Raw genomic sequence first — 10,949 nt, 5'->3', positions numbered from 1 at the left:
GTCCCTCACATCACAGGCGGGGACAGGCCAGCACCTTCTGCCAGACCTGGAAGACCAGAACCTCAGCACCCAGTCTGATTACGTCATCTCCTAATGAAGGCCGGTTGAAACCAAAGGAACATCATGCCACCAACAAACTGAGCCGTCGCACAACAGCTGCAGGGCTCATCCCCCTGCCGTCCCCACGGAGACATCACATCCAGACGCGTTCAGGACACCTGCTCAGCATCAGACTGACGCTGAAGCTCAAGGACACACACCAGCTCGGTGTTTGTCCCTGAGCAGCTGCAGATTCAGATCGCTGAAGGGTTCTCATGAGGTTCGTATCTGCAGAAGCAAAATCTTAAAGAGTGCGCTTAGAGAGAGGAGACGGCCTGAGGGGTGAAGCGGGTCCACCATTGAAGCATGAATGACATCTCGGAGCAGGCAGATGACAGGGAGCAGCGGGAGGACACCAGCAGAGCTCTTCCTCTTCTCTCGCTTCGACCCCACTCGGACGAGCTGTGAATGGAAGCGCTGACCCGCTTTGTCCTGATTGACAGAGCAGATCTTCTCCCAGAACACCCGTCCGCTGACTCAGCGTCTGCTCTCCACATGCCTAAAAAAACATCCGCACATCGTTTTACAATTTGGTGTCCTGCTTATGAAACGTGTGACCCATTTCGCTGGCGGTGACTCAGCTCACAGCTGTCGGCTGGCTCGCAGCGCGGCACCTTGGCAGCGACCCTCTCCTGTTTCTTTTTATTGTATTTGGGGGATCAGGCAGGATTCACTTCAGATGTCTTCTGTACGCGACTCATTGCTGCGGTTCGTCACATAAGAGGACTTTCAGTGACCTTGATGGTTCATTTCTGATCAATTTATGAGTCAGCGTTCCTGGAAGGCCTGGCGGGAAGCATCGGCTCGGTCGATTTTACCTTTTGGGAAACTGTTGGGCAACATTTTCCTCAAGCCGCCATTTTTGTCCATATAAAATGTCCATAAATCAGCATCGTCAACTCTTAGAAGTATTTCTGACTCACATGTTTTGACAGTTCAGTGCTGGAGCCCAAAGATACAAAAAAGTTCCTAAAATGTGTTGTACTGTTATTTCTATTATATGCATTTTTTAAACACTATTTCAGCTCAAAATATGTGACTTTGGTCTTTTTCTTTGCAGTCCCGCATCAGTCACTCGTGTCTCTCATCCTCTGAAGTGTCTCAGGGACGCACAGCTTTCTAATTTGGGAACTCAAGCACTGAGCGTTTGCAGAGTTAGCGCTCACTAATCATCTCACTTGTTCTGGTTTCCTCTCCTCAGGCTGCTCTGTGTTTCACGAAGCGCTGCAGAATTAACAGAGTTATTGAGAAAACAAGCACATTCATCTGTATAAATATATTTTTATTGCTATTCACGTCAGTACAGTTATCAAAACCATCAACATCACATGGGCAGACAGACTTTATGTTACAGGCATGTACATTATTTAAAAGCTTACAGTGGCATATTAAAACATGTTTTAATCAGTTTCACCTCCTGCAGCCGCTCCTCTCGCAGGCGTGGACGCATTCATGCGTCAAACCAAACAGTTAAGGCCTGACTAACCACGAGGCTCAGCGCAGGTTAAGTGCAGTCACAGCACGCAGTGTGAATAAGAAGAACCGCTGGTCAGGATGAGTGGAGGATCATGGGGGTTATGAAAGCTGGGGGGTTAAAACCATCAACAATAACCTGGTTCAGATCACATCACTGCAATGATTCAAAGCTCGTCCTTTGTGTCTGTCTCTGCAGGCTGTCCTCAGTTTTACTTCGTTTTCAGTTCAAATGCTCAAAAACAGTTAGCGATGTGTTTCTGGATACTTTTCTTGTATTTTTGTGTTTTGTTTCTTTAGGCCAAACTTGCATCCCGCTCAGTGTCGATGGGACAGTCCAACGTCAGGACATTCAGACTTGAAGGTCAGTTTGAGAAGGACCAGAGGCAGAGAGGCTCACGTGTCCCGTTAGTCTTCCCTCGTTGTTGAGCTCAGTGCATGGCCGCCGTCGGGGCCGGTTGCTCCGACAGGCCGCTGGAGGCTGCTTCTCCCGCTGAGCCGCTCACGGCGCCCGGGTTGAGGGCGAACTGCGGCAGGGCGCTCAGGAAGGCCTTCTCCAGCTTCTGCTCCAGAGCGTCCAGACGACGGTCCACGTGCTCCTTCAGCCTCCTCTCCATCTCCTCCAGACGACGCTCCATCGCTGCGTCCAGTTCCCTGCAGGGTGGAGGGAGAACGTGGGCGCGAGCGCAGGCAGCTGTTCAGTTATTGACGATAACCTACATGATAAACGCTCAACAGATGTGGACAAAGTGTTTTAAGTCTCACACAGTGGATCAATTTCATACTTAATAATTCAGACACTCATAAAAAGCCTCTCTATTCTGTTATTCTGGATACTCATTGGTGAAACATTTTCTTACACAGCACTGAGAAGCTAAAAATCTCATTTATGTTCAGTGTTTTCTCTGCATGCACGGCTTCAGAGGGAGCTGAGCGCCTCACCTTCGACCCTTTCCCAGTGCTACTGCTGTGCTTTATCAGCTGTAAGCTACAGAAGAGGCTGTTCTTGTCTGCAGAACGAGCGCTGAGCTGCGACTGATTCGTGAACAAACATGAAGCCACATCAGAGACAAAACCTCGATTATAAACACAGACATGAAACCAAACCACCCACGCAGTCAATGTTGACCATAATCTCCCCCTAACCTCAAAACCCTGCTGCGCCCATCCTGCTCAGGCACATTTCTGAATGAAAGTCTGTTTCATCCGAGAGGACGTTTTCACAACACATCTCCCTTTTTTCTGCTTTTCCACTTTTGCAAACACGTCTTTCCATTTTCTCAGCTTTACTTTTCACCTTCACGGCTTTCTTGTCTCAATCCTGCTACGTCTGCACCGACAGAAGCGGCACATGGACCAGAATGCAATGCAGCAGTCTCAGCGTAATGCAACTGCAGGACAGTTTGAGCTTTAGGGAGACAGACGTTACTCTCACAGCTGCACACCTGAAAGCAATAACTACAACGTAAATGAGGAAATCAGAAGCTTTACAAGAAGATAAAACAGGCGGTTCGAAGCATTAAACACACTAAAACACACGTTATCAGCATCTTTACAGCAAGCAGCCACTCACATTACACTCCTTTCTTTACAAACTACAATCACGCCTTTGCCTGTCAACCTTCCCCCTGTTGTCTGGATCTAATTTAATGTCTTACAGTGAGTATCGCAGGCTGTGGTGAGCTGCCGATGTGCTGCGGTGGAGACGTACCCTGAGCTGCTGTCCTCCCCTCGATGTGGACTCGCACTCAGCTGACATTCTGTCTGAACCCACGCGAGCTGCTCGGCTCTGACAAAGAGCCTCATTTATCAAAGCGCTCTTCGCTGCAGCGGCTCATGAAGACATTTTTCGATTGTGGAGTGAAACGAGTGTCGGCTGTGAATTCAGTCAGCTGATGCTGAGCCTTTGCACCAGCGTCGGCTAAAAAAATTCAATTTATTGGACGAGGTTTGGTGAGTTTGTCGACACTTTAGTGCTTCAGACACACAGTCATGCTGATAAATGGACTCTATTGTCTCTGTATCAGCCTCCATCCTGCACCAGACGCCCAGCAGTCCCTCTGTGCACAGAGCCTGTCCACAGTCCACTGACCACAACTGTTACCACAAAGACAAGAACATGAACGTCTCAGTCACTTTACTGGCATCTCGTCTGATGAACCACGTGGACTTTCACTCCAACACATGTCAGGAGATCAGTGAATCTTCTATCCAGAAGCAGCGGCACACGTTTGGGCGTCAGCTCCACGCCAACAATGTGACTTCAGATGACCAAAACTGCTGGCACGTTAAATAAACGGGTCTCTGTTTCATCAACAATGCCAGAGTGTGACGATGGCGTGGCTCAAAAAATTCAAACACAGAGATCAATAAAGCTTTCAGCACTTTCAGCGACGTACGCAGGCACATACAAGTCGACACGGTCGCTCATTTCTGAGGAAAAGCTAAATAAAATGTCTGATTTTCCCAAAAGACTGTTTGTCTGGAGGACCTGCTGCATGCACTCGAATTTATTCACTAGTATAGTAGAATAATGACAACAGTAAAGTGTCACTCTTCATCATTCAAAATCAGTTTATCTTTCATGTTTCGTAGCCTTAGTTAGCCGAGCATGACGCAGGAACAAAGCAGTAATGTCTGTCTGACACAAGGTGGAGCCACTTCCTCTGATCCCAGGTCAGCTACATGGAGCTGCTTTGGGTTTGGAGTGAGGGGTTCAGGTGTTCAACAGGTAGAAAAGTTCATTCTTCCAGAAGAATCATCAGCATCTGGGCTGTAATTTCTCTCAGCAGCGAGATGCACTGAACTCTCCACAAACTTTTCTTAATCAGCTCAATCACTGACGGACTCGCTGAGCTTCACTCACCACGTGCCATTTCTCATCTGCTCCACCTTCTCAGCCTCCGCCGCGGCATCGTCCAGCCTGAGCCTCGTCACCTGACCGCAGACGCTCTGGAGCACGGGCAGAAGCTCGCCACCGGAGCTCAGCGCCCGGTCGTGTCCCTGCCCTTTCAGGAAGTGTGACATCATCTCCGCTAGCTGGTCACTGCTCACTGGAGACATGAAACCACAGCGCGCTGGTCAGCGGCAAAGATTCATGAAATTCATCAAGACAGTTTATGCTGAATGTCTGAAGGACCTTCGAGGAAATCACCAATTCTTTCAGAATTTATATTAAATCGAAGACTTTCCAAAATGTTTCGTCAGTCATTTTTTCTCAGCCTGCACCTCGTGCACGAGACGAGGATCCTTACTTATGTTCTTAGAGCCGACGCCAGAAAACAGCAGGTCTGGGGAGGAGGAGGCGGAGCCGTCTGACAGCGTTCCGTTCTCGGCAGGTGGAGCTTCATCGGCGGGCGTGACGGAGCCGAGCGGAGGCTAGCGACACAGAAACAAGACGCTGTGAAACGACCTGAAGTGTAAACATTTTCTGAATTTCACTGGCGCCCTGCTGATAGAGGACAGGCTAAAGAAGGGATCTGTGCTTGTCAGACAGTCGCTGTCACAGACATTTGGCTGCAGATTTGAGCTACCGTTCAGCGACCACCCCGCGAGGTAAATTATGGGGTTATCTGATGTTGTTGTGCTGTAATTAACCATAACGCCCTGCGAGGAGCAACAGGAGGAGCGCCACAGGCTGAACTTGCTTGCTCGGACTGTACCTCGCTCCAGCTCTTTGCACTGTGCCGGTTTCCTTCTTCGCTGGCTGCTAAATTCCGCATTCAAGCAACGTGAAGGAGACCACTTTAACTCTCCACCGCCGCTCCTGTTGCGATCATTGTCTGGTTGTTTGTCAGGTCGCTTTTCGCTCGATTTTATGCTTGATTCTTGCTCTTCAGTTCACTCAAATATTCAGCGCCATTTGCAATCATCTCTCAGCATCTTCAGTCATCGATGTTAAGCTGCCACACCTGATCAACTTGTTTGTTTTAGCAGTAACTAAGGCATCACATTCTGTGGGTTGAGGGCAAACAATAGCACAGATAATACTAATACCCTGGAGTCTGCAGGCCAGGGCTGGTTGCTGAGAGCTGCGGGGGAGATGTTGGCTCCTTGAACCAGGGCAGACAAAGCTCCGCCGCCCATCAGGAGAGGCAGGAAGCTGCCCAGAGAGCTGGTCTGGTTCTGGAGGGAAACACACACCGACAGACGGCATCATTCAGTGCAGCTGAAGGCAAAGGTCGCCTGAAGGAGGCTGAGCGATCTAAAGTCACAAAGGCACACTTTGGAAAACGATCATCAGTGAGGTGAAGCACCAGTTAGTGGTAGTTAATGAGCTAAAACATGTGATCTGCTGGCACGGTCCTTGTTGTTGTAATTCCCCCTCGTCGCCTGCAGAGGTCATTTTAGGTGATCAGTCATTCACTGCTCCATCATTCAAACCTTCTGCTGGAAGTGCACCATGTCCATGAGGTTCTGGGCTCCAGGTGAGAGGCTCGTTCCCATCTCCTCGACCAGACACTGCACCTGCTGCATGTCGATGCCGGGGCCGCGGGCCGGGCAGGGCTGCAGCCGCCGGAGGCCCACGAGGACTCGACACACCAACACACTGCTTCTACCGGCCAGAGAGAGCAGCTAGGAGAGCGGCCAGAGGACAAAACCAGATGACTCAGGTCAACACGGTCCTAAACAACTGTCCTTGTCACGCTGATATCACAGCAGGTGCTCTTTGTCCTCGGACGTGACTCACCTTCACTTCGCAGGCTGAGGACGGATCCTTGAGTGTCAGCTGCTTCTTGTAGAAAGGTCCTCTGTCTGAGCTGTCAGCACAGAGGAGAGAGGACACTGCTTCAGCACACATTTCACATGTCAGCCCGTATTCAACGCCGGACAGCTGAGAGTGACGGGACATAAGGAGACGCCGAGGACAGTAAACTCAGCCTGGGGGTGTTGACAGACTGCGCCCCCGGCTTCACCGATGGACCTACATGCTGCCGTTCGTGAGCTTCATGTGCATCTTTGCTCATTATATGCTTGAACTATTCAAAAAGCTGCATCATCAGCTGCTGTTACCTGTCAGGCTGGATGCGGTCGTCCCTCTCCCCGCGTACTGTCCCGCAGTATTCTCCCGTCTGGCTGTACACCTCCATGGTTCGAGCCTCGCTGACGACCAGCAGGCGGCCGATGGCGGTGGGAGAGTGGGGGCTGCAGTGGAGAGTCAGGACACAAGGAGAGCCTTCATCTGTCTGCTCCAGCAGCACGGGGGCGCCCCTGAGAGGGGAAGGTGGGTGTTAAAGGTGCCGCTCACCCAAAAATGTTAAACTCACCCATCACTCATCTACGCCCTGTCTGTCAGTGAGTACTGTTACCAGTTCGCCTCGTCTCCGTCCGACCGACCGAGCTCTTCAGGCTCGTCTCTGTCAGCGATGTGAACAGGAAGCAGGACATCAGCCAGGTGACGCTCCTGAGCGTGACAGACCCAAGCGACTCCGCTCTTCACGCCAATGTCCACCATGATGCTGCTGAGGCCACGGGGGCTGTGAGCTGCCAGGAGACAAGCTAGGACACAACATAGGAAACAGCTTAGGAGACGAGAGTGCATACGTGTGGAGACAGGTTGGGTACGAGACACGTTTAGAGACAATTTGAAAGGAAAAAAAGAGCCATTACTGTCTATAATCTACAAGTTAGGATATTTTTATTCATCTTTTTCACAAACTTAAGGCTTTACATGACACTGACAGTCAGTGAAGGTTGACTTTATATATTTTGTGTCGAGTTTTTCTCTCCCTCTTCCCGTTTTACAGATGTTCAGGATAAAGCATTTGTCAGCTATGATGTGGGGATGTTTTGACTACTAGTTTTTACTTGAAGAGGGTAAAAGCCTTCTTACAGCACATCAGTACCTGTAAATAAGCTCTCTGACATGAAGCCACAGCGCCGCTTTCACCCTTAACCTTACCTTCAAACCGTTGATTAGCTTGTTTTCCGCAGGTTGCTGAATTTTCGTCTTCGCATTTCTTCCGAGGTCCTTAAAAAAATCTTGACTCGCGGCTATAACTGATGATAAAACGGTGAATTTCTCGATCCAGCTAACGCTAGGTCCACGCAGCTGCCGTGTAGCAGCAGCCTGCGCGAGGACAGCCAATGGCAGCAGCGCGACAGGGTGTTGTGCTGCGACGTCATCAGACAGCGACTCGGGAGATGTCGGTCCAGGCTGTGATACTGTTTTGGTAAAGCCCCCCCTTTTTTTAAAGTTGTCCAAATAACTTTTACGTGCTGTCATTCGCATATTTAAGATGTGTGAGCGTGAGAGTTTATGACATTTCCACTGCACACAAAGATGTATCCTGATTCGTCAACGTCGTAGCTAACAGCTAATGGTTGGCTAATGGCTAACTGTGTTTTGATTTGTCCTCCATTGACTTAACGATGTCCCAGTTAGCTGTCAGAGAGATGGCGGCATAAATAACTCTTCTCACTGCAGGGCATGGACTTTACGGAGTGCTACGGAGACACCGTCTCCAGCGTCGCGGCTGCGGCTCGATCAGGCTGCTGGAGGCGGGTGAGGAGGCTGATGAAGAGGGGCTTCAGTGTGGACTGTCGAGACAACCGCGGGTGGAACGCCTTGCACGAGGCGGCAGCCGCCGGCAGCCTGCGGTGTGCGCAGGAGATCCTGTCTGTTGTCCGCGGTAAGAAAGGGTGTAATTTATCCTATGTGAACTCTCTGACACACGAGGGGGAATCTGCGTGCTACCTGGCAGCCGCGCGTGGACACCTCGCAGTGGTCCGAATCCTCCTGAAAGCACGCGCCAACATCAACCAGCCGACAAATGACCTGTCCTGTCCTTTGTATGCAGGTATAATGCATCATCACACTGGTGTTACTCTGCTTTCAGTTGCTCTTTTGGTTTGCAAATTTGATTTAATTGGATTAATTCTGTCTTTTTCCCAACAGCTGTAGATGGTGGACACACGGAGGTGGTCCAGCTGCTGGTCAGTAAAAGTGCAGAGGTCAACGGGACGCACACGGCTTCCTGCTGGACCTGCCTTCATCAGGCTGTTTATAAGGTAAGAAAGGAGTTCACACACACACACACACACACACACACACACACACACTCACTCATTCTGTGAGATCTGTTCTAATTCATAACGTCCGTCTTCTTTTACTCCCTCAGGGTCACAGTGAAATCGTGCGTATTCTGGTCAACGTGTGCAACCTGGAGGCACTGGATGACCACAGGATCTCCCCTCTGTTTGTGGCTGCGCAGTATGGACAGCAGGAGTGCCTGGGAATTCTTGTCAATGCTGGTGAATAGCTGTTTTTCTTCATACCAGCTCGAAGTGAAGTCGGCTCTCCACAGATGTCTTTGGTTGTGCGTCAGACTCAGCCTGTTTGATTTGGTTTTCACTGTAGGTGCCAATGTGAACACCCAGGCAGCTGATCTAGCCACACCACTGCTGATTGCCTCTCAGGAGGGCCACCAGGCCTGTGTGGACTTCCTGCTGGATCACGGGGCAGATCCCAACACAGCCTGCAGTCACGACTGGCCGCAGCTTCCCATTCATGCTGCCGCAGAGTTCGGCCACATCGGGTACTTCTCGCCATGATCCCTCATCCACTGATGAACTAAAGAATGAGCTTTCTCACATTTTTTAAAAGTGGTTGTGCTTCATGCAGATATACTCTTATTTATTTCCCTGAACCCTTTGTTACTGTTATTATGTTGTCAATCCAGCGTCCTCAGGAGGCTGATAGCTGTTACGGATCGTGCATGTGACCGTGGTGACGGCAGGGTGAGTCCGCTGTACATGGCCGTCCTCAGACATCAGAGCAAAAGTGTGGAGCTGCTCTTGAGGGAAGGTTATAGCCCAGATGCTCAGGACTGCACGGATGTCCTGGACCTCCGCTCACCACTCTCCTTCGCGTTGGCTCGCACATCAAACAAACCATACAGGTCTGTGAGAAAGTAGATTACCTCGTCGCACACTCCAGGAACATACACAAAAGAACACAGTTGGATTTGCCCCTGATTTCCACTAAAATCTCTTTCAGTGAGTCAGTGAGGCTGCTGGTAGCTGCAGGAGCGAGTTTGAGGGAGGAGGACTGGATTCATGCCTTGGCCACTGACAGAACAGACCTGCTGCAGCTGATACTCGAGCACAGATGGATCTCACGGCCAGAGACTCTGACCAGGAACTGTCCTGTACCACATCATCACGGGAAAACTTTATTAAAGCCACAGGAGCTGAGGGAGCTTATCTGTGTGGCACTAAACCAAGTACGTTTTGCTGCCTGCTGGCTCCCTCTGCTTCTGAAGGCCGGACTCGAACCGTCTTTGCTGCTTCAGCCCGAGATGTAAGTCTGTCCTTTCTCTCTTTCATCGAGTATCAGATTGTTACACTTGATCAATGTCTTTCTTTCTGTCCTCGATGCTTTCCAGGTTGGAACACGCAGACAGCGAGGTGTTGAATTACCTGCTGGAGTTTGTAAACTGGTCGACTCTGTCCCCGCCTCTGTCCGCTGTTCTGGATCGAAGACGGGCCGAGAAGACTTGGCAGCCGTGTCCACATTTCGGTACAGAGACAAAACATACACTGCAGATTTGCTTTTACAAATCTTCGAATGAGGGTAATTTTAATTCTGTCTTCATTTCTTTTTCCTCTCCTCCCTCTAGACTCCATCGTCTGTCTTTCCCACATCTGTCGGCTGCAGGTTAGGCTGCTGCTGGGACCAGATCTACTGATGAGGACCAGTGTAGTCCAGCAGCTCCCTGTGCCCTCCCCACTTCATCGTTTCCTCCAATTCAAAGACATCCCAGAACCTTCCTACAAACGCTCGCCATCATAGCCACTTTAAACTGAAAACAGGGATACAGCAGTGCACAGCAGCACAGATGTGTGCTGTAAATACCATCCTCTTCCTTGTCTTCCCCCGTATGCTGCTTTAAAGTTGTTTACAGTTTCATATATGTGTTCTGAAACAGCTTGTCAAAGCTCCTCATGGATGCTTTATGATATTTCAGTGTGACATTCAAACCCAAGAGACCATGTTTCTGTGGCTGAACTAGTCCAAGTGGACTGTGAGATATTTTGTGCCTCATTTCACGGATTTCCTCAAAATTCTGCACATATGTTGTCTTTGGAGACTTTTCATTGACTGGACTGCACAGGTGGACCCGTGAGGTTTAGACTTGACAGGATGGCCACATGATACTTCATCTGTAGCTTTACAAAAAAAATAAAAAATTTGCATATTGTCATATGCACATGCACTTTGTATTTCCTTCCTTTTTTGGGCAGAAGCATTTATATTGTAATTTTAACAAACCAGTTGCTTCAATTTAAGTCAATAAATCCTCACATGTGGCGTTTGTTTAATTTCTATATTGATATGACATTGAAAGACATTTGGTCGAATGCTGATTGGTGCA

General features: G+C 49.6%; 2 protein-coding genes across 4 annotated transcripts; one reads left to right on the top strand and one right to left on the bottom strand.

Moving 5' to 3' along the window:
- Window positions 1–1,356: 1,356 nt before the first annotated feature.
- On the bottom strand, window positions 1,357–7,658 carry c21h10orf88 (chromosome 21 C10orf88 homolog). 3 transcript variants are annotated; one of them, XM_070990139.1, is made up of 9 exons: window positions 7,475–7,658; window positions 6,882–7,071; window positions 6,586–6,783; window positions 6,263–6,332; window positions 5,956–6,147; window positions 5,569–5,697; window positions 4,827–4,950; window positions 4,439–4,625; window positions 1,357–2,226 (listed from the first exon to the last, which is right to left on the bottom strand). In XM_070990139.1, exons 2-9 carry the CDS (start codon window positions 7,025–7,027, stop codon window positions 2,004–2,006), a joined length of 1,269 nt encoding a protein of 422 aa, XP_070846240.1. In that variant the 5' UTR covers window positions 7,028–7,071; window positions 7,475–7,658; the 3' UTR covers window positions 1,357–2,003. The 3 variants fall into 3 exon arrangements, with proteins under 3 accessions (XP_070846240.1, XP_070846239.1, XP_070846238.1); XM_070990138.1 differs by having other exon boundaries at window positions 7,419–7,612; XM_070990137.1 differs by having other exon boundaries at window positions 1,369–2,226; window positions 4,439–4,649; window positions 7,419–7,612.
- Window positions 7,659–7,689: 31 nt separating this feature from the next.
- asb3 (ankyrin repeat and SOCS box containing 3) lies at window positions 7,690–10,939 on the top strand. Its single transcript, XM_070990400.1, has 9 exons — window positions 7,690–7,745; window positions 8,000–8,372; window positions 8,471–8,583; window positions 8,694–8,826; window positions 8,933–9,110; window positions 9,255–9,473; window positions 9,572–9,874; window positions 9,960–10,093; window positions 10,194–10,939. Exons 2-9 carry the CDS (start codon window positions 8,003–8,005, stop codon window positions 10,364–10,366), a joined length of 1,623 nt encoding a protein of 540 aa, XP_070846501.1. The 5' UTR covers window positions 7,690–7,745; window positions 8,000–8,002; the 3' UTR covers window positions 10,367–10,939.
- Window positions 10,940–10,949: the final 10 nt, after the last annotated feature.

This window comes from Chaetodon trifascialis, chromosome 21 (assembly GCF_039877785.1).
Source record: "Chaetodon trifascialis isolate fChaTrf1 chromosome 21, fChaTrf1.hap1, whole genome shotgun sequence".
Lineage (NCBI taxonomy): Eukaryota > Metazoa > Chordata > Actinopteri > Chaetodontiformes > Chaetodontidae > Chaetodon > Chaetodon trifascialis.
Note: the sequence above shows the minus strand (reverse complement) of the source record. Positions and strands in the feature narration are given on the sequence as shown.

Excerpts from the sequence above, each read along its gene's own strand:
- c21h10orf88 (XM_070990137.1), bottom strand. The coding sequence starts at position 7,440 with ATGTCAGAGAGCTTATTTACAG. Across the intron at positions 6,333-6,585 it reads GACCGCATCCAGCCTGACAG|CTCAGACAGAGGACCTTTCT; the intron begins GTAACAGCAGCT and ends CTGTGCTGACAG. Across the intron at positions 4,951-5,568 it reads CCTGGCCTGCAGACTCCAGG|CCTCCGCTCGGCTCCGTCAC; the intron begins GTATTAGTATTA and ends CTGTGTCGCTAG.
- asb3 (XM_070990400.1), top strand. The coding sequence starts at position 8,003 with ATGGACTTTACGGAGTGCTACGGAGACACCGTCTCCAGCGTCGCGGCT. Across the intron at positions 8,373-8,470 it reads GTCCTGTCCTTTGTATGCAG|CTGTAGATGGTGGACACACG; the intron begins GTATAATGCATC and ends TTTTCCCAACAG. Across the intron at positions 10,094-10,193 it reads GCAGCCGTGTCCACATTTCG|ACTCCATCGTCTGTCTTTCC; the intron begins GTACAGAGACAA and ends TCCTCCCTCTAG.